Source organism: Xenopus laevis, chromosome 3L, assembly GCF_017654675.1.
Source record: "Xenopus laevis strain J_2021 chromosome 3L, Xenopus_laevis_v10.1, whole genome shotgun sequence".
NCBI classification, from domain to species: Eukaryota; Metazoa; Chordata; class Amphibia; order Anura; family Pipidae; genus Xenopus; species Xenopus laevis.
In genome coordinates this window covers 91,280,855-91,306,667 of record NC_054375.1, presented here as the reverse complement: position 1 = coordinate 91,306,667, position 25,813 = coordinate 91,280,855, and the positions used below count along the sequence as shown (strand labels likewise).

Here is a 25,813-nt window from a genome sequence, read left to right as displayed (position 1 = left end):
TTATAGTCACAGTATAATTAACAAGTTACTCAATTGTAGAGCACGGACTGTTTTGAGTTTGTGTAACACAAGATTTAATAAAACTTATTGCAGCTAATCATTAGGTAGTACAGGTATGAGATACGGAAACCTGTTATCCAGAAAGCTGAGAATTACGGAAAGGCTGTATCCCATAAACTCCATTTTATCCAAATAATGCAATTTTTAAAAAAATGTTTTTCCTTTTTGTCTGTAATAATAAAACAGTACCTTGTACTTGATCCAAACTAAAATATAATGTATCCTTATTGGAAGCAAAACCAGCCTATTGTGGTTATATAAGGTTTACACAATTTTCTAGAAGACTATGAAGATCTTTTTTTCCAAATTATGGAAAGAACCATTATCCGTAAAACCCCAGGTCCACAGCATTCTGGATAACAGTTCCCAGAACTGTATTTACTGGTCACCTGTATAAAATCATACAGCTTACTAGTTGCTTTGAGTTACATACATGGGCAAACTCTGTGCCTATTTTATCATTTATGTGTTTTTTTTCTTATATAAGTATTTTTACTGGGGCTGTAAAAAGTGACAGTCTAAGAAACAATGTCAAAGAGTTTAAAACTCTTTGTGTTACATACAACTCTTTTCTAGGTTTGAACCCGGGTCAATTCTCAGGTTCCCATAAAGATACACACAAAAACTGGGGGCAGGGCACAGTAAGACATTGATGAAAGAAATAAAAATCAGAAATAAAACGGAACAGAGAATAAAACGGAACATAGAAGAAAATATGTGTACAGTTTGGGAAATTTCTCTTCCTAGTCTTTTGACCCCCAATTGTGTCTGTAGTACACCTAGCTGTCTGATTGTTATCCTGTTGTGTATACCCCAAACTGTTTTTAGTCTGTTTTGATCTCTGTTTGCTTTCTATACATTCAAGCAGGTTAATTGACTCCTGATAAGAATGACCATATATGTAATTGCAAGGATATGCTGTTGGGTTTTGGGTACCTTGTGTGTCTCTTTTACATATGTAGGGACCCGTAGGGTTAATTCCCCTAAAGTCTAAAACCACATGATGGAGATCCGCTGCTTTTCCAGCTACAGGGTCTACCTAGAGTGTTGGGAGGGCTGGAAATAGTGTTGGGAGCAGTGTCCTAAAGATTCAGCAAGTTATGTGCTCGGCTTGGAGAGCTTGGAGCCTCTAAAGATTTCATCACATAGATGCCTGTTCCAGCTCTGTGTGAGCCTGCCAGCTTTGGTGAGCCTGAGTGAGTTTGCCTGTGGGAGGGTAGAGAGTGAGGATCCAGCATGACACCTGTTTGTGAACAGACTTTATTGCTGTGCCTGCTAAGTGGGAGCACATTACCTCTGTCCAGCTGAGAGGTATTTGGGCAGGTAGCGCTATCTGGGGACAATAGTGCTCTTTGGAGAAAGGGGACTGAGGAGTAGTGCAAGACTTTGCCTGGCAGGGAGGTGCCAGGATGGAACTGTCACTGTTGGTTCCCCAGGGTAGTGGGTCATGCTATGTGAATGCATGTTTAACTGAATGCTTACTTTGCCTTTAAACCTTGTATAAAGTTATATTGGTTATACAGGACTGTGTGTTTATTACTGTTTTCCTAATGGAGCCACCCACAGGTGTATTCCCAGATCTCATTAGGTGGAGGCACTGCCATGAGAGGAAATTCCCAGTACCCTTTCACCTTGCAAAGGGGACTCAGGATCTGCATTGGCATATGGTAAGAATGTACAACCTTGCACCAGGGTGGTGGCCAAGAGGGTGTTACACATATGTCACCTGATGTGGCCAGAACATGACCTCTCAAATTAGGTCATTTGAGTCCCCCCATCTTTAGACTTGAAGCAGTGAAGGTGGTTTTGCACAGGGAGGGCAGTGATTTTTTAATGGCAGATTTTATTAATGCCTTTAAGAGTGGCTTGGATGACTACTTGGACAAGCATAATATCAAAGGCCAGAAAATGGCTTCTTAAATGAGCCTGAAACATGCACTTGTCATTTGATATTAACAGACATGCCCAAGGCTGCAGGAGCAATACTATAGTAAAGGTCCTGTGGCTGTGTAGCTGGAAACCCAAAGTGTTTTCTTGAAGAAACACAAGAACTGCACATTGCAGAATCTGCAATGGATACAGACATTGTATTAGATGATAACTGACCTTGGTGCTAATTTATCAGGTGATTGATCTGTCCTGAATAAATACCCCCTAAAAAAGAACCATATATAACAGACAAAGGGAATAAATGAAATTTTTCAACTCCTGTTATTGGGAACAGATGACATTTTTTATCAAATTGCAGCAATGTTTGCAATTTAATCTACAATGCATCCTTCTAATATATCTTCTCTTAGCAACTCATTTCAAATGTCCTATAGTCAAGTGCCATCATTTATTTATAACATGCCAAGACAGTTCTCAGAGCTGCACGCTAGGAATACAATGACATACACATTTACTGTCAAGCAGGACCAAATGAGCCCTCCGTTCTGAAGAAAATAGGAGTATTGTTGTTGAGTATTGTTATATTATTAACTATGTGGAACATAAAAATGGTATAAAATGGTATAAAAGAAAAAGGAGATGGGGAAATATGGCCTCTCATATATGCTACTACAAGTTCCGATTTATCATATATGATGGTTGGCAGCAGTCTCATAGCTAGCTTGGATCACAGAATGATGCAAAGCTAGAAACTATACACAAATGCAAATGTGCACTATATATATATATATATATATATATATATATATATATATATATATATATATATATATATATATATATATATATATATATATATATGCACATTTATATAGTTGAATTTATTTGAGAGTAGTGGATATGTCTGTATAGGTATTATGTGTGTGTGTATATACTGTATATATATGTGTATATATATATATATATATATATATATATATATATATATATATATATATATATATATATATACACACACAGTACATATATATATATTGCACTGGGGATCATTTGATGGGTTGAACCAGATGGACTGCTGTATTGGTTCAACCCAATGTAACCATGTACTCTTGTAACCATGTTAGTTAGGAATGAGCTATGACTGCATTGCAAAAATCTGCATCACTTATCCAGGGTTTGGACTATTCTGAGCTCAACATTACTACACTGAATAAATCTGTATTTTCAAAGATACACTTTAGTAAAAAAATAAAAATCCATTGTGAAGCAGGCAATTAATTCAATGTATGCACATTTCATTGCTAATCAATTTAGACAATAAAATGTATAAATAGTAGTGTGGGCATGCATTAATATTTAATTTTAAACTGAATTTTTACAAGATTAAAATATTACTTCAAAGTTGCAGATATCTCCATGGGAAAACAAATATTCTCCTTTCTGCTTTCCAGTGTTAAATTGCTTGTACAATGAAGAAAGATCTGTTCTTTCATATAGGCTGTGGATATCCACCAATCACAAACCTGTCAAGGGCTAGACATAAGATTAAAGAGGCAATATGGTTTCAGTTGTCCATAATGGAGTTAAAGCTTATAGAGAACTGAAGAAAGGGCTGACAGAAATCCTGTGCCTTGATCCTGTCTAGTTTTGAAAATATTGGCGAGAATGGCATTTCTTCTAAATAACATGTTTCTCTTACCAGAGTGTGTTCCGTTTCTTATTACAGCCTACTGGGATAATGCAATACTGACTTGTGATAAATTGAAAATGTAAAAAAATGCAGCAAGGCTATATTGGCTAGGTAATAACCCGTATTTTACCTGTTTGTGGCTTACAAGATGAAATTGCCTTGCATCTCTATGTGTTAAGAATAGGGACAGAAATGGGGTTAAAGTAAATACAAGTAATTATACCCAACATGTACTCCAGAATCTGTGCAGCCCCTTATTGGCAGAAATGGTTCGTACATTTTAGTGCTGAGATGCTGAAACTTGTTTGTGCTTTCATAAAATCTTTCTATACTGTATATATCCAAGAAATCAGAGTACAATACAAATTGAGTATTTGAAAAGTACACACTACATTTAAAGAGGGAGCTTATTAAAGTGAGGGGGTCTACGATTTCTAGGAATGGTTTGTTTTATTTAAAAGGGACAAAATACCCTGCTTTACCCAGGTAATTGCATTTACAGCCCTGTCCATGGGTTTGGTAAATCATAGGCCACTTTCATTTCACAGCATCCCATTCCAATTTATGGATTTCTTACTCTTTTAGTACCTCTTCTCTTGGTCCCCCCACTCTTTTCTCCTATGCCCCATTGTCTTTCAATGCTTCCCACTTTCTCTTAGCTTTCCCATTTTTTCTCAAACATTTTCTAATTTTTTTTACATGTTTATTTCTTCCAGGCTCCAGCTTTCATTCTGCATTCTGTTTACTTTTTGCTGCTCTATGCGTCTTCACTCTGCTTTGTTTTGCCCTTCAATCCCTTTGTTTGCCCTACCAATCTAATACATCTTTGCTCTTTTTTCTTCTGCTTTCTTTTTTTCTTTTCGGTCCATTTGCTATTATACTGTCTATTTTTCACCACTCTTTCTGCCCTACCCTCCCTTTCTCAACTTTGCTGTGTTCCACCCTTTGCAGGGACTTATGCGAATGAGGACAATTCTCTAATAAATGTTGTGCAACATGCCTGTGCATATAAATAGAGTATAATGGTGGGTTTTGTGTAAGGGAGGTCTTAGCCTGCCAGCCAGAGACAATGACAGGTCAATATAATCTATATTTAAAGTGCCCATATGATGCAAACAGAACAATCATTTTGATAAGGCAGACTAATGTGTGACTAACGACAAATATATTCCCACCCTTTCTCTAATCATGCAATCAATAAAACTCACAGATCAATTATAATTACTGGCACAATAGCTGGATCCCATCATGGCATTGTACAGTAACTTGGGAATTGATCTGTGCTGCTCTGAAGGCTTTAGGAAAATAACAGGGAAGGTCACAGTTCACCTGTAGAGACTTTGACAATGAATTGTCTGTTTGAAAACTGAAAACCATTTTTGTAATTTTACAGATATATAACACAGGCTAAAACTGTTTCTATAATTCATACCAGTCATAAATATGCAATGCCTTTCTCTCTCAACAAAAAAAAAAGATATGACAAATAAGTATTTTGGAATGATTACAGTGTGCAGATTCCTTGGGTAAAATATTAGCACCATTTGGGCTATTAGTTAATGTGACTTATTTAAGAGGAATTCTTCTAGTTCTGGTGTGCTCAATTGCTCTGTAGGAGATTGCATTGTCACCAAAGTAGTTCTGTTCAATACCCACGCCATAAATGAAGTCAAGGTGAAAGTGAAAGCCCAATGATTAGTTCCTTTTCTATGTCGGAAGACAATACTGGCAGCATTTCATAACACCAATACAAATGCTGGGTAATGGATGGCTTAGAGGCAAGTTGTAATTGCTAACAATGAAGTCTATTAACTGAACCTCTTAGCGTCTTTCACATTAACTTAACGAGGAAGTTTAACATAGTGTTATTTGAAATGTACTATTAAAAATGGGGTCTTAAATAAATATTTTCATATACTTGCCATTTGTTTCTGGAACAAAATTGCTCATATTTCTACGAAAAATACATCATTGCATGCCATTTAATGCTCTTTCTATGTTGGTTGTACAACGTATTTGCCAGAATTTAAAAGAATTAAAGGGTTGGTTCACCTTCAGGTTAACTTTACGTTTGTTATAGAACTGCCTATTCTTTGCAAGTTTTCAGTTGAGATTCACTTTTCTATTTTTGTATGTTTTTTTTAATTATTTGCCTTCCTCTTCTGACTCCAGCTTTTAAAGGAGAGCTTAATCTTAACTAAAGAAGTAGGCTAGAAATGTTGTACATTATGTTTTGGGCTTCTGTACCAGCCCAAGGCAACCGCAGTCCTTTAGCTGGGAAGACATGTGCCTGAAGATGCCCCAGTAGTTCCCCATCTTCTTTTCTGCTGATTCACTGCACATGCTCTGTGCTGCTGTCACTTACTGAGTTTAGGGACTGACTCACAATATACAGTACACATAGAATAGAAATGTCACAATATAAGGCTGATTAGTATAGAGACAATTACTACATGGCAGCACAGAAACCAGTGCAATTATCATCAGAATTTAATAATCAATCCTGTTGCATCAGTTTATATTACAGGCCCACCTCATTTTCTGCTGTATAAATTGTGACAACCCCTAAGCTTAGCTTCTCAGCAGCTGCTCAGAGCCCACAGAGCATGTGAGTGCCACAGACACTTTCCAAGATGGTGACCCCCGTGACAAGTCTGAAGTCCTGGATCATTGCTGCTATTGAGAAGCTGAAACTTTAGGCTGGTACAATAAGTTCAGGATATAAAATGGCATTTTTAGCCATATTCATTGTTAGGGTTTAGGGGGGTCACTGACCCCAACAGTCAAAAACTATTGATCTGGGAGGCTACAATTTTATTATTATAATTATTTATTATTGTTTTTTTATTTAGTCCCTCTCTATTTATATTCCTGTCTCTCTTTAAAACCACTGCCTAGTTGCTTGGTTAAAATAGACCCTAGCAACCAGATACCTGTTGAAACTGAAACTGGAGAGCTGCTGAACAAAAAGTTAATTAAAAACACTCATATTAAAAAATGAAGACCAATAGCACATTGTCTCAGAATAACATTCTCTACATCATACTAAACAATCCATTTAAAGGTGAACAACCCCTTAAAGTGCCAGTGATAATGTGCATACATGCTGCTAATTTTAATCTACTCTTGCATCCTTTTTGAATAGTCAGAACGGGGCGATTTATTTTTTACCCATCCCCTTCATTTTTGTAATTGATAATCTGCCAGGGATCAGAAATTGTACAGCCCCGGGTGCCTGGGACCTGCTGTTGTCATAGAATTCACTTCTCTTTGGTCTCAAGTATTGTGTTTACTAGCGATACACAATATGGCATGCACAGCAAAAGTTTATAATAGTTGCAGATATTTTATGAAGCCAACAAGTCTTTACTTTCTGTTTATGCTGCCACCAGAAATACAATCCATGGACCATAACGGTCATTAAACCTTTGCATTAAGTCACATGTATTGCTCACACTGATATCAGTTTGCTTTTGGTCTGAATTACATCTCAGATTAACCTGATCACCATGTGAACTGAAAAAGTACCCTCTAGGGCTGATTTATAAAGACAGCCAAAGTTCAAAGCATATTTTTAACAGGAATCTCTATTTTTACCCACAGTTCAGTGAATTTATCTAGATTGTCATTGTAATTGCAGGTGCAAGCCAAGTTGCAATGGACACAATATGGTGTGACTGGTATATATTTGGTAAAATGTTTTCCACTTGGAATAGTGTGACTTTTGAAATGATGCAGTATTAACATCTGATACACTTAGTTCAACGATTAACGGGAACCCTGGAATAACCGCCATGTCCAGCCTGGCATAGTTTCTGGTTAGAGCACTTGAGTATTATTTATCAGAGCAGGCAAGTAGCAGAAAGTTACTAGGAGCATGTATAGGTGCTAGTATTTTTTGTGGATACTTTTGCATCCAAACTAGTGCTTTGCTGTTGCATATATGTTTGTAACTGAGTCAATTTGTCTTTAATGTGTTTACAAAATCATTAGTATCTAGTGTTTAAGGCTTTCCTTTCATTACTCCTTATTGTAGTGCAGAGAATGCTGCAGAACACATTACATTTACATTACATTTATTAGCTAGTCTTAAAAAAAGGGTTGAGCGAATCTGGAAGAAAAAGTGAGATGCTGAGAAATCTGATGTTGTATGATTTGGTCACACAAGTGGATGGCGAGATTGAACTGGTGATATAACTACAGAGATGGAGAGTTTACATGTACAGTTAAATCAGATCATGGTCAAAGCACTCCTGTATCATAGAAGATTCAGTAACGAGTAGGCTTGCTTCTGCTATCTTTTGGAATGTTAGATTTGCTACAGTATGCCTACGATGTATACAGTGAATATTGGCCAGGAATATTGCTACATATATCTATATGGTGTAACCATGAAGATTGCTAATTAAATGTTGTATGATATCAGTGAGTGTTAGCGATTGCTTTATATCCAGGCTGTATAAGGCCAATGACTAGGAGACTTGCCATGGCGAGGCTGCATTAAATCAATAACTAGGAGGTCTGCTATACCCTGGCTGTATAGAGTCTGACTTATGCATTCCCATGCACTTTGCTGCCACAGTCCACTGATACGTCTTTATTTGTGCTACAATGCATGACAGAATGGCTATTGAAGCCAGCGATCTCTGAGCTAGCTCTATTCCCTAGCTGCAACATAACACTATCTCTGTTGAAAAAGCCTGTTCAGATCTAAGCCTTCACATTCTGCATGATGACAGACTGATGTAAATCCAACATACAGTGCAGGATCACGTCAAATTGAAGGTTGCTATAAATGATGTTTCAGTGCCCCCTCTGGTCAATTTGAAATACATTTATACAGCCATGCCAAGAAATTAGCTATTTTTCAGAGATGGGTTGCAGATGTACTCATTATGTGTGACATTTGTACAATGTCTGCAACTGCTTGCAATCCACAGCCAACTATTTGGCAGCATTGAGAGCACTTTAGAAATAAATAAGAAGTTCAGTACAACCTAAATAACTACCTTACAAAAATACAGTTATGATGTTAACAGCAGGCCCATTTCATGCAAGCAGATTATTTTCTTTTCAGAATACAATGGCTGGAAACCGAGCTATCTGTGTTAATAAGGAATAAGTAGTTCTGTACTGCAGGTACTGGGGAAAACAGATTTTAAATGTGTTCCAAGATATTAGTACTCTGTGTACAGTGTGAAGTTTGTAATACCTGCTGTTGAAGCATTATACAATAGAGCAGATATACTGCAAAAGGAATATGAAATTATTGCTCTAAACAAAGAAGGACACAATAAATATATATATATATATATATATATATATATATATATATATATATATATATATATAAAAATAAATAAATAAAAAAATGTGAGACTGACTTAGCAGAAATGTAGTAGAAAAGATTTAAATAGGAAAAATGTGTATTTGTTGAATATCGGTTAACTCCCTATATTACATAACAGAAAGATAAATGACATAATACTGACTACTGACATACAGTACAGGTACGGGACCCTTTATTCAGAAAGCTCCAAATTACAGAAAGGCCATCTCTCATAGACTACATTTTATCCAAATAATCCAAAATTATAAAAAACATATTTCCTTGTTCTCTATAAAAATAAAACAGTACTTTGTACTTGATCCAAACTAAGATATAAATAACCCTTATTGGAAACAAAACCAGCCTATTTGGTTTATTTAATGTTTGCGTTATTTTCTAGTAGACTTAAAGGGGATGTAAAGAAAATAAAATTGCATTTTTACTTTCTTTAATGAAAAATAAATCTCTTAAATACTTTAATTAAAAAATCTGTATCGTTTTTATAAGAAACCTGACTGTATGCAGTGAAATTCCCCCTTCGTTTTACTTGCTCTGACAGCTGCAGATAGGAAATTTCAGATGGTCCCTAACTGCTCTGCAGGGAAACAAACCTACAAATGGCAGGGGGAAGCCCCCCCACCTTACTTCCCAGAACTGGAGCAGCTTTGTTTGTTTCCCAGTAGAGCAGCCGGCTACCGCGTAGAGATTCATATTCGCAGTGCAGTCTGGATATTCTATTCATTGATGAATCTTGCAGAATTAGCTTCTATGGCAGAAATTATTTGACATGTGATGTACTGATAATTTATGACGATCCCTAAGTTTAGCCTCTCAACAGCAGCCCAGACCGCACTGAGCATGTCCATAGTCTTGGTCTTGCAAAGATGGTTTAACAAAGTTACAAGATGATGAACCCTGCGTCCAACTCTGAAAGCATAAATCATTTGTTTTATTAGGCTTGTGGTGCAGTCAGTTCATGTTTATATTTAGTAAACAAACTACAGCATTTCTAGCATTATTCTATTTTAGACTTTAATTATGGTGATTCAAATTACAGATCTGGGGGCGCAGAAGGCGAATGGCCTATGAGTGAAAATCTTGAAACATTCTTTCTGTACATAACAGCCGCAGTCGTGAAACTTTCTTCTTCGCTTCCTCTGCTCATTTGTAAAACAGTGGAGCTGACATTTACATTTTGCCTTTAATGTTTCCTTTTGCTCAACACCTTGCTAATCCCTGTGGTATAACAGCAATACTCTTCTAATTGTGGCATGGAGTAGCTGTGTAAAAGCAACCACTTTCTATTTCTGCCAGCAATATCTGCAAATAAATAAATAATAAAATAAACATTGCCATTAGCATAGATTAATTGACCTGGGATTCTTAATGAGTTCTGCATTTGAAGATACATATCCCAAGAACACATTCCTCTGACTTTCTGCTAATTAAATCATATCTTATTGGTTGAATTTCAGTGGGTGCTCTCCTGTGCCATACTCCCTTTTCTCTTTGAAAGATCTGATAAGAGCATTTGTGTTTTAGCTAATAGCTCCCCTGCTGCCCCTTCGGCATCTTCCTCGATTTGCCTGGGTTTTTTTTGCACTTAACCCTGTGCAAGTGAAGAGATTTCAGCTGAGAATTGCCTTTAGTATACATTGCATATTCATCACATATTTTTACATTCACAGACACACCAGAAAATGTTACATGTGTGCTTCCTGGATACATACATATACATATATATATATATATATATATATATATATATATATATATATATATATATATATATATATATAAATCCTAAAAGAGCAGCTGCAGTAAGCTAGGAATTGTTTAATGTCAATTTTTGGTTGAGTTTGGGAAAAACTTTGCATTGTAGTTATACACTGCAGCTACATTTATGACATGTAGAGGATTTTTTGTAGTGGGCATCACCATAATTACCATCACCATCAACATTTTCTTAACATTTTAAAAGTTAATAGTAAATGGGGCAAACCTTTGCCTTTAACCAGTAACCAGCAGCAGCCAATACGATGCCTTACTTTCTATATTTTTACTTTATTATGATAGTTAACAATTGGCTGGTTGTATTAAGGTATAAACACACTTTGGGGATGGTTTTACCCCTGCAACCTTAATCATCCCAATGATATTGCCACAAAAGAGAAAACGAATGCTTAGCATGAATTAAAATCAGTCCGTATTATAACAGTGCAGTTGTCTTTTTGTGTGCATTAGGTATGAACAACCAATTTCCAACCTCCATTTGGTACAGTTGCTTTATTTTATCTAGAGATGTCCAACTTGACCCCCCCACCCCCGTTAAACTGTGATGATAAGAGTTGATATTCCACACAAGCTTAAAATAAAGACATATCCCATCACTAAATAATTTTTGTATAGAAGATGCTGTTGGAAATAATAAGCTATTAATCAGGTTAGTCAGGATGGTGTATACGATTACACATGCACAACTATATAATGTATCGCTGTTCCTTGTATTGCAGGTGTACAAGAAAGGAGAGGTGTGAACGTTCTCATGAACCTAGACGATTTGCATCTGAAATAAAGCAGTGTGTGAGATTAACTGTCCACCCAAACAACATCTCTGTCTCGCAATACAATGTGCTGGTAAGAAGATCCTTATAAACAATACCTGTTCATCAATGTTTATGCTCTTCTGTGAATGTTTGAGCTACTAGGAGGACACAAACTGAGACCTACAGTTAAAGATGGTGGACCCAATCTATGAATTGTTAGCTGATTAGTATGTCTAATGCCTGTTTTGGCATTGGAAATGGTCAGCGTGATGTCCCTTACCACAAGGATACTTCATATCAGTGGTATTCTTCCATTTCTCTGCCCCACTGGTATAAGGTAGCACCTAGTGCCATCTTACTGAAGCCTGCCAATACATTCTTGCCAACTCTTCTCTATCATGTGATGTGATGTCTACTTTGCCAAGGAAAGCAAATATATAGCATTTTGCTTTGGAAGCCCATTCATTTTGAGAGCCTCATCATTCAGTAGAGGGGACACAGCATTTCAGCTCAATATTCTGTACTATATTTCTAAAATAGATTTTTCTTTTCATAACCTCTAGCACCTTTTATGAAATACATTAACGTCTCTATTCAATATTTAGAAATTAATGATTTGAATTTAGATTATTCTCTGCACAAAAAAAATAGATAGACTTGTTCATGTGAGGGTAATAGCATTGCTTAATAGAAATGGGCCTCTCTGCCTTTCCTGATTGTGTTTTTCAAGTATGTACAGTTTTTAAAAGAGTAATTGATTTTCCTTTGTGAAAATGCACTTGATTGCAGTCTTCTTGGGTAATTATTTGCAGCAGAATTATTTTAAAGATTTGCAAGATCCATTTTAAATGGATCTTCTGCTCACAGCAGCGGGGAATAACAATACTATTTCAGCATAATGTGCTCATCCTTGAAATCGTCAATTTCTTTGAATGTTTCATCTTTTCTTACTTTAAGCGGCCCAGTTGTATCTGCATAGATGAATCAACAGTTACAAGTGCTATTATTGTTCTAAAAAGTTAGCTCTCCTTTATTTGTCGATAAAAATTGAACAATCCTCATTCTGCCTAGAAACTCTAGCAACCTATATTATTTCTGTCTGTCTTTACTACTTCTACTCTGTTCTTCACAGAAAACAAAAGATGAGCCAAATTTTCATAGGAGAGGAGGTTCAATGTAAACTGGACTAAATAGCAACCAATCAGATTTTTCCTTAATTTCAGCTAATTTCTATATGTTATCAGTCTAATCTGGGGGTAAGAGTGCATCAGCCCTAATATGGTGTATACCAGCCTCTCGAATTGTGAGGACAATTGTGATGTTAGAATAGAAAGGTATATAAGAGGGTAAATAAGAAATCAGTCAAAAATGAACATGCAGTCTCTTTGTGCCTGTTGGGTAAGACTGATAATATTTTAAATTCCCGGTTGGAGAAGGCCAGAAATCCTTAAAATATCAATGAAAAAAGACCAATTCAATTTAAGCTTAGACTGCATTTATCTTCAACATAGTTAGTATTAGGTAAAAGGTGATTGTCCCCTCTTATGTCCAAGCATTTTCAGCCTGGAGGTCACTAGCTGGTGTTTGCTTTTTAATTGAACAAAAGTTCATTTAGATTCTAAGAAGAGAGAGATAGAACTAGACAAAAAGAAAAATAGATATATTTCAGTTACAGAGCAATACAGTACTACATGTCTCATTAAAAAATCTGTGGAGCAAAGTATAGCACAGGGGCTAAAACTCATAAGCAACGCCACAAAGGCTGAAACTTGTTAAATTCCCATCTGGTAAAAGGATTTAAACATAAAGGAAAAAGAAATGTTGCCTGATCCCTGCACTGTAGCTTCAAGTTCAACATTATTGCTTCGGGGTCTGCAGTAAATGTAAAGGTAACAAGGCTGTAAAAGAGCAAATGGCAAGTGCACAGAAAATAATGGAAGATGAAGTGATGGTATTATACAGATACCTGGTGGGAGCTATTGGTGGGTTGTTATATAAATTGCCTCATTGACTTTTGTATCATTTGTATGTTTTGTACTGGAATAACAAACACAATGTAACAGTGGAACCTGTAATAGTGCTAAAACACTTAAGAAAGCAAGTTGTTTCTGCCATACTAATAGCTGTTACCTTGGCAACCTGGAACATTTGTGCCAAACTGCAATGGCTAACATCTTATATACATCTAAATCGGTGCTGCCTGCAATATTGAATTTATGGTGACTGAAGACTTCACTGGTATTGAAACACTGGTATTGAAAATGTTTGTTTTGCCTTGGTACTCCATTCTTCTGCTTTGTCATTATAGATCTATGCAAATCTCATACTAGATTATCTCCTATATCATAATACTGCACAATAACATACAAATTGTATGCCAGTAATATGTGTTTGTAGTGTACAGCCATATAAAATTCCTTCATTGATTTTGAAATACTGCGTTATTAAAATATTTCTGGTTACAGTTGGTATTGGAGGCGTACAATGTACCAGAGCTGTCTGCTGGTGTTAACTGCACATTTGAAGATCTCTCAGAAATGGATGGGCTCGTTGTTGGAAACCAGATTAGATGCATCTCGCCAGCTGAGAAAGAAGTTCCCAGGATAATCACAGAAAATGGTAAGACAGTTATATAGATTTCATAGTTACTACATTGAAGAAAAGCCATTTGTCCGTCATGTTCAGCTGTTCAAGCACCATTGATCTGGAGGAAGGGGAGGAAAATACTTGATAGTTTTTCCCTGGATAGCTTTGTCTTTCCCTTTCAACATGTAGTTATTGTATTTATAGATAATTAGCTTAGCCAAAGAAAATAAGTAGCGATGGGCGATTTATTCGACAGGCCGCCAGTGAATAAATTTGCGAAACCGCAGCGAAAATTCGCCGGCGTAAAAAAAAATGGATGCCGGCATCCTTTTTTGGACGCCAGCGCATTTTCGCCAGCGTCGTTTCGCCCCAAATTCACCCATCACTAAGAATAAGGCCTTTCTAAAAGCACTATAATGTTTACAAGAAGATAATTTTGTAACTGAACTGCTATGACCAAAACTTGATCCCCTGAGACTTGACTATTATCCTCTAGCATATTTGTAAACCGTTACCTCATAACATTTTGAGTTTCTCTTACCCGCAGAAAACACATTTAGAAAGCTTTTCTTTTTTTTAAAGGTTCTAATTGGTTCAATTCACTTGTCCATATATTGTTTTAGCTTGGTAATATTATTTGAAACAGCCCTCGGAAATGAACTTATGGCGTGATATCACCAGACAAAGACATAAAGACACAGTCTATATAAAAACTCAAAGAAATGTAAAATCTGCATATTTTTAAGGTTTTGCAAATCTTCTTAGGGAAGGGATGCCTTATAGTATGTGATCAGCACATAAGCATGTGCATGTATTTGGGAGATCAATGCTGAAATTGTTTGGGGTGAAGGACTCCAAGGTGGTTCAGTTGGTGTCAAGCCTAATGTGCGGTTTGCTTTCCTTTGGATTACATTATACAGGGGACTTAGTGGACTTGATTTTTGTCTTAATTACAAAGTATAAAGCCGGAACAATAGAGCCATAAATATACTTGAACCTTCTCCTGCATTTATTTGCTTCATTGTTCCAGCTTTATATTTTGCAGTCACTGAGAGGGTTGCTGATCCCCCTAGCAGAGCACTGGATAATGACTAATGGAGAACAATGCAGCTATGCTATATTCATTGAGTCTATTAATACCCTTCACATTGCATTTGTAAGCATCATCAAGAGCTTTAAATCATGCACAGTCATTCAAGGCTCAATTTGCTGGCAAAATAGCTGTATTCATGTGAAATAATATAATTGCCATCCCTGTTCAAAAATTCAAGTCAAAATAACTGGCCATTTTAAAAATAATTTCAGAAATGTCAAAAGTAGTTAAGAAACTCATGCAACGTCATATGATTCATCTTTACTTCAAGTTACTAAGTGGGTAATTGCAGTCCCTTACTGTGGTCATTGTTGTCTACATGTTCCCAGCCATGGCTAAATAATGGAACCATAGCTGCTGGGTAGAAGGATTTAGATTCCATTGAATAGAATGTCATAATTTTTTGCTACTTGCTACTATTTGCTACTTCAGCACATATGTTTAGGTTCCATCTGTTTATAATACATTTCAGTGGATATTTTTGTATTTGTAGAACTTTTTCAAAACTGTGCTCTGACCTTTAAAGCAGAATGACATTTTGTGTATCTTGCTAAAGATTTTATCCCATGACTGATGTCCTACAACTGGTCTTTCAGTTTTTACTGTTCAGCATCTTCAGTTCTTTCAGATTCAGCTTTTCAATATGGAAGTTAAAGCATTGTATGTGAGGCCAGCTTCAGTGCAAGTGAGGTTTGTTGCATTACCCCCAGTGCCACCTAGATACATTTCTCTGACGTGCCTAAAACTAAGATGAATGGATTGAGCTTAGAGATAATATCATTAAGGCATGTAAAATAGAGTGACAAAAGGCAATATTTGTTACAGGGCATGCAGCGTTGCTTTTTCTTTTACAATAGGATGGCAGTCACAGAAACAGTATCTTTATCTAAAATCATTATTTTTAACTGTAATTTTATTTTCATTTTGCCTTATTATTCAACTGTTATGTCCCAGGTTCCATTAAATCACTTTTGTTATCTTAACCTCACATTTATCATCACCTGGTACAAACCTTACTGTAAATGGCAGTATTTATTTTGTATACCCAGGAGCAAAAGTTCATTTAATCATCTGTTGATTCCATAACTGAGATGATGCCCAAATGATGGATGGCATTTTATTAGAGCTTTATATCACCTAGTTGATGCTGAGAAATCAATTTTGTTTTATCGTCACCCAAGTATTTCTAAAAGCTAATATTTTACAAATTATTTTAAAAAACAACCTGCGATTTTATTTTATCTGTCTGTAGCTTGCGGGATTCTAGCAACTTTAAATACTATGCAGCTTGTAAGTCTGGCTTTCCCCACACTGAATTCTTATTGTCTATATACCGTACAGCCACTCTAAGGAGTCTTTTGTGTTTGCTTTAAATGCACCTACCACTTTATTTTCCATCATATGATTTGAAAGGTACTGTCTAGAGGGCATAAAAGAAAGGCATGTCTAAAACAAAATGGTAAAGATGATATGATATATTAAGGAAAGGAAGAAAGGTCAGTTTCTGCCTATAACAGCTACAGGAGTAAATCTGCTCGTCTCATGATGGGAGAAGAAATAGAAAGCAGAAAATGGCTTAAAAGGTTCCTGGACCCTGAAGGTCCATTCACATTTTACTGAGGTTAGAAACAAAGTTTACAAAATAAATCCTGTATTATCTTCCCTCTGGGTTGCATGCTTTAGTAAACCTCATCTTAAATCAAATTAAATATATAACTGGGAATAACCAAGTGCTTTATACACGCTGTTCAAATAATACTTGACACTACAGATTATTTTAGATGCACCAGTCATGAAAATAAATATGCATGACTGTTACAAGTGGCATAAGTGCCAGGAGAAAAGTGAATGGCAGGCTAAAGTTAAATGAAACTATCAAAAGAGAGTTTTGGGAGTTGCAGCTGTTGGGGCAGGACATGTAATGCTCTTCTGTTATTGCACAAGTATCATGAAATAATTAGAACTCACAAGTTATAATTAGTACATGAGCTTACATATGAGCAGGATGCTTTACCAGGCTTAGTTTATACAGTAAGTATGTGCCTGACAAATGTGTCCTCAATTACATATGTCAGTACTATAAACAAGTACCCAGATATTGGGTGTTCATTTAGGGACAGTGCCATCTGTTGGTTGCAGGAGTTAATTATACACTGTAGCTCCTGAGCAAAAAGAAAATACTTTTTAGGATTGCTGCAATTTATTGCCTACACAGAATATTTTCAGTGTAGAAACTTAGGTCGATTGAATGCGTATTTTCAAGGTTGTACAGTAACAGCTCAGTAGAACCTAACTTATTATTTTCTGCTGTGGCTCACTTGTCTAAATTAAGTTAAATGTAGGGCCTCAAAACTTGTACAATTTGTGGTCATCCCTGTGTTGTAAAGCACACAACTATTAGCCTTTGTAGTCAGAAGGTCTTGTGGAATCCTGGGAATTGTATGTCACATTAGTGATTGAACCAAAGTTTCACACCTCTGAATAAACATTACACTATATGAGAGCATTGCAGATGAAGTCATCAAATGATTTGGTTAATGGCTCCTATTTTGTTTGCCTTTAACAAAAGATAATATTTTCATAATATTTTGACAAGCTAATTGTTCAATCCATTGTGATAGACTGTGCATAGAATATTTTGAATTGGCTTTACTGTGATCTACAACATTAATATTTGCTTTCCTTAACTGAGTCATAAAATGAAAAGATCTTAACAGGACTGTCAAAACAATAAGTGACAGATGGCCTGGGGGGGGCAATAGTCTGTAAATTTACACAGCAAACTTCTGGATAGATTCATTGTCAAGGTCAGTTTGAAATGATTGATTAATGAGCCTTCTGTATTAGGAAGAAAATAATATAGGGACAGGTTCAGTCAGATCAGATTTTTTTTTTTGCATTTTATTATGGGCTTCTTTATGTACTAATCAATTATTTTATTAATTAAAGCTAAACGTCTCCTGCATCTGTGTAATTATTTATGGTGCTGAATCCAAACAGAGATATTGGGGCTATATAGTCTGAAGAGATGTTTTGAGGTCTAACACTTCAAGGTTTTAAAACATTGTAAATAAAATTACATAATATATAGTTTTTTTTAAATGATCATGAAATAGGCAGAATGCATACACTATGGCTGCCCTAATGAACCCAGGGGGACTGACTGATAAGCAGTTTCATGAAAAATGTTTTATTCCCAAAGTTTAGAGGGGCCCTAAAATGACTTTGCCATGGGACCCAGTAACTAGTTATGTCAATGTCAAGTAAATTGCAAGCTTATATCAAAAAAACTATTTTTTTTCAAGATTTATTATACCCCGACCATAGGTATAAAAAAAATACTCCAGCTAAAACCTGTCAAGTTCATGTAGAAGTCAATGGCAGAGGTTCCTTGAACCATTTGAAGATGTTAATAGCCTTCATGATGATCACGTTTTTTTTTAGTGGGTTTTGCACAAAACTCGATCACTTCTAGCGATTCAAGTTTTTACCCGCGGAAAACTCGATTAATTTGAGTTTTCGAGTTGTTCACCTTTCCTTCTATGTTTAAAAGATTATAATGCACTGGCACTTCTTGTTTTTATACACAATATGTCTCCTTTAATACTAAATGTAAGCAAGGTCTAATGTTGTTGGTGTCCTACCAACTTGACCAGAAACAGTAAAAAGTATACAAAGCATGGTAGACATTTCATATTTACATCAAAAATAGATTTATTGCATTAGAACATTAAGGGGCAGATTTATAAAGGGTCGAATAGTAAATCTGATTTTAAAAATGTGAGTGTCAAAATTCACACATTCAAATTTTAATCCCCCTATTCGAATGTAAATTTGAATGTGAGATTTATCACACCTCGACCATGGAAACAGTCCTAATTCTAATATTCACCTCCTAAAACCTGCCAAGTTAATTTATAAGCCAATGGCAGAGGTCCGTTGAGCCATTTGGAGATGTTAATAGCCCTCCTGACATTTTAAGGGGTTGTACGAAATGAATACGAATAGAATACGATTCAAATTTTTGGGTAGGAACCATCGAATATTAGACATTGAAATTTTGTCTTAAATAACCTCCCATTCGAATTCGAATATTCGAAATTAAAAACAAATTCACCTGAATTTAGAAATTCGACCTTTGATAAATGGGCCTCCCAAGGTTACCCAATACATTAACAGGGCAAATAAAATCAATGCTATGATCTAATGCAAAATCAATCCCCTTCAAATCAAAAACTGTGATTTTCTGTTCTTGCAAAGCCATCGTCACAGCATGCTCTTGGTCTCAAAATATCTTCATCATAGGGAGGCTTCAAACTTGGATCACTGTAGTGTTTTGTTAAGATGTCTTTCTAAAGAATACAAAAATGCCTCCCGGGAGGGGATCACAGCACAGGGTCACTGTCTGATAATGACAGAAATTTGGCTGCTACTTGGTTTCAGCTCTCTGTGGTAAAGAAGCTGCTGCTCATGTTGCAAAGGATATTGGGGGATACTGCATGTGTTCTGAATAAATTGCAAACAAAGCAAGGGAACTCACGCTGTGTTTGATAAACAAGCAGTCGCCGTAATTATGTTACTTGCCAACTGAACTCCAAATTATCGGTGTTATGTGCCAATCTATTGGCATTAACTTGCTCATGCTGTTAAATATTATATAGGAAAGAGCTGAAACTTGCAAATTTATTGTTAGTCATGGAATAATATACAGTGTAATCCCTAAAGTAAATTGATTACCGTTCTGCGTGTAAAACTTTCCGCTGAATTTTTATGGCAGTGAATCAATTTAATATTAAAGTCGATATTTTAACCCTGAAACCTTAAATGCAATACCGCCTATTAGTCTTCATCCTAATCCTGTTATATAGGATAATCTGTGACACAAGAACATATTTTTTTGATGTACTTCTCCAACATCCTTTTTCAGGCTCAATGTAAGACTTAAACTGTATTTAATATAAATATTCAGATTACTAAAAGGATTTTTTTTCAAAAGCCACTGTATAAAGGTGGCCATAGACGTAGAGATCCGCTCGTTTGGCATTGTCGCTAAACGAGTGTATATCTCCCTGATATGCCCACATTGATATCGGGCTGATCTGATCGTGGACCCTGGGGCCCAACGATAGGATCATAATGTATCAGATACGGGTGGTCAGATTGTGGGACGGCATAGTATAAAGGTGACCATAGATATAGAGATCCGCTCGTTTGGCGATGTCTCCAAACGAGCGGAACCCTCCCTGATATGCCCACATTGAAGTGGGTGATATTAAGCTGATCTGATCGTGGGCCCTAGGGCCCAACGATCGGATTATAATGGATCTGATACGGGTGGTCGGTTTGCGGGCCCGTCGGATGGCCCCACACACGGCCAATAAACTGCCAACTCGGTCTGTCACCAGCTTTTTTCAGCCCGTGTATGGGGGCCTTAAGGGAAACTACACAAGTTAATTTTCCTGCAGAAATGTGTTGCATACAAGGGAATACTTATAGTATAGGTATCTGACCTGTTATCCAGAATGCTCGGGACCTGGGGTTTTCCAGGTGATGGATCTTTCTGTAATTTGGATCTTCATATCTTAAGTCTACTAGAAAATCTTTTAAATAAACCCAGTAGACAAGTTCTGTTTTAGTACTGTTTTATTATAACAGAGAAAAAAGGAAATTGTTTTTAAAAATTTGGGTTATTTAGATAAAATGGAGCCAATGGGAGACGACTTCCCATAATTCAGAGCCTTCTTGATAACTGGTTTCCGGATAACGGATTCAATGCAGTAAATTTAGGAAGTAGTTAATATAATATCTATGTTTATATATTCCTGTTTTTGGTTGTTTTCAACTGGCTATGTGCCAGGGACATCAGTTCTTTCCTTTTTGGGGGACTAGGCCACACTCTCTTGCAATCAAACTGCGACTAGATAAAAATGTAAGTCTGGGCTGCATTTGTCATATTTATATTTTGGGAATTCTGAACTCCATAACAAGGTGTAGCCTTAAACGTAAAACAGCGTAACTGATATAGTGTTATATATTACCCAGTAAATCTGGTAATGTTTTGTAAGATGCTCACTTATACTGTAGGTTGTCAAGTCACCTGATCATGTGGATTATGTATCTGAGAAAGAGTGTTATTCACACATAGAATGTTTTACCATACCTGAGTAAAAAGCTCTAGAAGCTCTCTGTCTGTTTAGGATAGCAGCTGCAGTACTAGCTTGGTGTGACATCACTTCCTGCCTGAGTCTCTCCCTGCTCACTGATAGCTCTGGGCTCAGATTACAGCAGATAAGGAGGGGGAGAGGAACAAACTGAGAATGCTCACACCTGGGGCAAAGAGGTTTAAGCTGAAGGCAGGAAGTCTGATACAGAAGCCCATGTGTACACAATAGAAGGAAAGAAATGCAGTGTTTTTTTTGACAGAGGACTCAGAGGAGCACTGCTTTGCGGGTTAACTGTTATATTTAGGTGGATCTTTCTGATAACGCTTACTTGGTATTAACCTTTTCTTTTCCTTTAAAGAAAAAGATGTGTAAAATCTGGTGTAAATCTAATCAGATATTTGTAAAGTTGTCCCACTGAAACAAGCACAAGTTGTCCCACTGAAAAACAAGTTGTCCCACTGAAACAAGCATCCATGTGGATGGGAAAGTAAAGCATGTAAGCCACAATGTTATGTATGGTGTATGGTAAAAATGCATTCAAGTCTAGTAAATGTGTAGGCTTGTTTAGAAATGGACAGAGATATAATTGTATATTATGCAATTTTACTCACTACCCTGGTTTCTGTGGCTTTACACAATTTATTAAATTCACCAGCTTTACCTTGGGAGAGTTGTGTAAAAAGTAGCATAGATAATAGATTTTCTGCACCACTTTTTTAAACTACATTGTGTTGTTATCAATTACATGAGCACTATAATTTCGTTATGTGTAGAAAATTTCAGCTTTTCTTCTTGTATCCAGGAGATCATCACATTGTCCAACTCCAGCTAAAGTCCAAAGAAACTGGAATGACCTTTGCCAGTACAAATTTTGTCTTCTATAACTGCAGTGTCCATAACTCGTAAGTATTGTCTTATGTATTGTGTGGCCTTTAAAAAGGTCTGTGCCCCCACTGTAATCAGAATGTTCAGGTTGTGCCTCTGCAGGTGCAAGAGCCTGATATACATTTTAGGATACCTCGCGTTAACTTTATCAGTGCAATACCTCATAAGGTTAAAGTTGGAATATTACTACATTAGTGTTCATAATTGTATTAATTCTCACTTGATAGGCACCTAAGTACAGTAAGTCAATATATATATTGATAGTAAAGAAGTAAAATGTTAAAATGAATGGTTTGCTTGCTAGTGATGGGCGAATTTATTCGCCAGGCGCGAATTCACGGCGAATTTGCGCGATTCGCGCCGAGCGAATAAATTCGTGAAACGCCCGCGAAAATTCGCGGTAAAAATTCGCCGGCGTCAAAAAAAAATTTCCGAAAAAAGTCGCCGGCGCCAAAAACGGGCGCCGGCGTCGGACAAACGGACGCCGGCGTCAAAAACGAGACGCCGGCGCCGTTTCGCGAATTTTTCGCCGTTTCGCGAATTTCGCGAATTTTTCGGCGAAGCGAAACGGCGCAAATTCGCCCATCACTATTGCTTGCATAATATGAGCCAAACTCAGAAAAGTTGTGTGCTTCAATGAGAGAATATACCATTTTATACCTGCAATAGAACACTTCTACAATATATAGCTAGAGAAAGACAAAGTATTACATTTAGTACAATTTTTAATTAAGGCATCGCATTATTTGGTATATGTTTAAAATGTCGAACTTTTTCTTTGTTTGCTAGAATTATATTGACATATGCGCACTCAAAGAGCTTGACCAAGAACAGCTGAGCCATTTCCGATAAATGCTACGAGCCTATTTGTAATATATTTCAAATGTATGACAAATACACCCCAGGCTGTCAGCCAATCATTAATTCTTAAATTCTAAGAAAGCGTATTTCTAAAATTCACCATACCCACAGGCTTCATAGATTTCTAGCAGTAACAGTCAAGGGATAGTTTCAAAACTTTTGCTGTTTCTACAGTTAAAAAAAAAAAAGTGGTAGTATTATTTAACAGCAGTAAAGAAACATGCAATATTCTGGGTAGGAAGAAGGCTTATTTATTGTCCAATGATATCAAAAGGTATTTGTAGTATATTCAGAAGGGCTAACAACATGCTTTGTCATATAAATATTTATCTTACTCAACCTTGTTCTAATTACACAACCCTATAGTGGTTAGTTTCCCTTTGTTTTGAATACTCAGCCATAGTTTCTGCTTAACATTCTCTTTCACTGCAGTTCTTTTGAAGGGCGAATTTGATTATTCAGTATTTTCAGTATTCCTGCTTCTATCATCTTGAGCAGAAATGCAGATAAAAAAATATTAAATATGCATTAGCGTGTGTATTATGATTTGACACAATATGATACAATATACATTTTTAATTTGATTTATCAGACTGGGTGCTTGTTATCAATTTGAATAACAAGTATTCCTTTGCTGCAACATGCTCTGAGTCTCTTTTTAAAGCAAGACATCACTCCCTCCTACCACTGCATGTTGTGAAGTGTTTTCTTTTGTTTTCTTCACTGGGGCTGTAGAATATTGGTATCTGCCTAATATAGAAGATGTTATTGAGAACAAGCCAATGACATCAAAGCTTTGCAAACTATGGCCAAGTCATTTTGTAAACTATTTAATTTGACTATTGTCTTTATCGTATAGCGGCTCTATTTCCCAGGTGTGAGAATTGATGGCAGGATAAGGACAATAGAGGCTCTGCCTCTGTCTTTAAGAACGTTATACAGGTATGGGACCTGTTATCCAGAATGTTCAGGACCTAGGGTTTTCTGGATAGGGTTTTTTTTATATAATTTGGATCACCATACATGTCTACTAAAAAATCATTTAAACATTTAATAAACCCAATAGTATACATCCAGGAATGGGGAGCATATCACCTCTCTCACACACTCACCTCCACGATGCACGTAATTTCCGTCCCCCTTCAGATCAAATCCATAGACACAAAAGCAACTTACGGAGCACCCGGAGTGGTGTATTAAAAATGTATAAACTTTAATAATCCATTGTTAAAAAGTAGTTTCAGCATGTCAGCATACTTATCATCGGATCCTGCGCTTAACGCGTTTCATGGCTTCTCGCCACTTCTTCAGAAGCAATCACCTGATCCCACTGTATACCTTCAATTAAATACCTATTAACCCCACCCATAAAAAATGTATCACATTAAAGCTTGTAATGAAATTAATATGCATACCCTGTAGAATGTAACATAGGATCTAATCCATGGTGATGTGTAATGGTTAATGTTTTTTATGGGTGGGGTTGATAGGTATTTAATTGAAGGTATACAGTGGGATCAGGTGATTGCTTCTGAAGAAGTAGCGAGAAGCCATGAAACACGTTAAAGGAACAGTAACGTCAAAAAATAAAAGTGTTTTAAAGTAATGAAAATATAATGCAGTGTTGCCCTGCACTGATAAAACTGCTGTGTTGGCTTCAGAAACACTACTTTTGTTTATATAAATAAGCTGCTGTGTAGCAATGGAGGCAGCCATTCAAAGGAGAAAAGGCTCAAGTTACACAGTAGATAGCAAATAAGCTCTGTCTGTCTAATGGTGTTATCTGTTATCCATTAGTTAACCTGTGCCATACAGCCATTTTTCAATTTCCGCCATTGCTCCACAGCAGCTTGTTTACATGAACTATAGTAGTGTTTCTGAAGCAAACAGATCAGTGTTACCAGTGCCGGGCAACACTACATGATATTTTCATTACTTTAAACCACTTAAATTGTTTGGTGTTAAGGTTCCTTTAAGCGCAGGATCTGATGATATGTATGGTGACATGCTGAAACTACTTTTTAACAATGGATTATTAAAATTTATACATTTTTAATATACCACTCCGGGTGCTCTGTAAATTGCTTTTGTGTCTATTTAATAAACCCAATTGGATTGTTTTGTCTCCAAAAAGGATTAATTATATCTTAGTTGGGATCAAGTACAAGTTAGTGTTTTATTACTTAAGAGAAAAATGAAATAGTTTTTTTTAACATTTTAATTAAAATGGAGTCTGTGGGAGATGGCCTTCCCATTATTTGAAGCTTTCTGTATAACAGATCCTATATCTAGGCATCATAATGACTAAAACTAGGAATGGCATTTATATTGCCAAAGGTTCAATCTCCTACTCAGTTCCTTTAAACAAATGGGAATGCATACATGATAACCCCGTAGTAAACTTAAAGGACCAGAGAAATTTAGACCAAGTCAATGTTACTCTGTGTAGTTATGGCAGTGCATGCAAGCATGTGAAATTGTCACTGACACTCACACTATAAAAAGAACTGAATATGGGGAGGTCCTTCTTGTAATCCCGGGATTGTTCGTTTTATAGGGTTGATTAAATTCAGGGCTGGTACAGTAAGTTTGGCACATAAAATAACTTTTCTCCTAAAATTGCCAGTTTAATTTAAAACCAGGCAAAACTAAAAGAAAAAAAGAAAAATACAAAATTGGCATTGAATGAATTACACATTACTGCTTTTT

General features: G+C 36.3%; 1 protein-coding gene across 5 annotated transcripts in view; it reads left to right on the top strand.

The window, feature by feature from the left end:
• LOC108711237 (plexin-A4) overlaps positions 1 to 25,813 on the top strand; it is a 521,236-nt gene that overhangs the window by 398,539 nt on the left and 96,884 nt on the right. For all 5 annotated transcript variants that reach the window (XM_018252771.2, XM_018252773.2, XM_041586588.1 and 2 more), the window contains 3 exons: positions 11,483 to 11,606; positions 13,981 to 14,134; positions 22,161 to 22,260. In XM_018252771.2, coding sequence (XP_018108260.1) covers positions 11,483 to 11,606; positions 13,981 to 14,134; positions 22,161 to 22,260 — 378 coding nt within the window. The remainder of the gene's footprint in view (positions 1 to 11,482; positions 11,607 to 13,980; positions 14,135 to 22,160; positions 22,261 to 25,813) is intronic.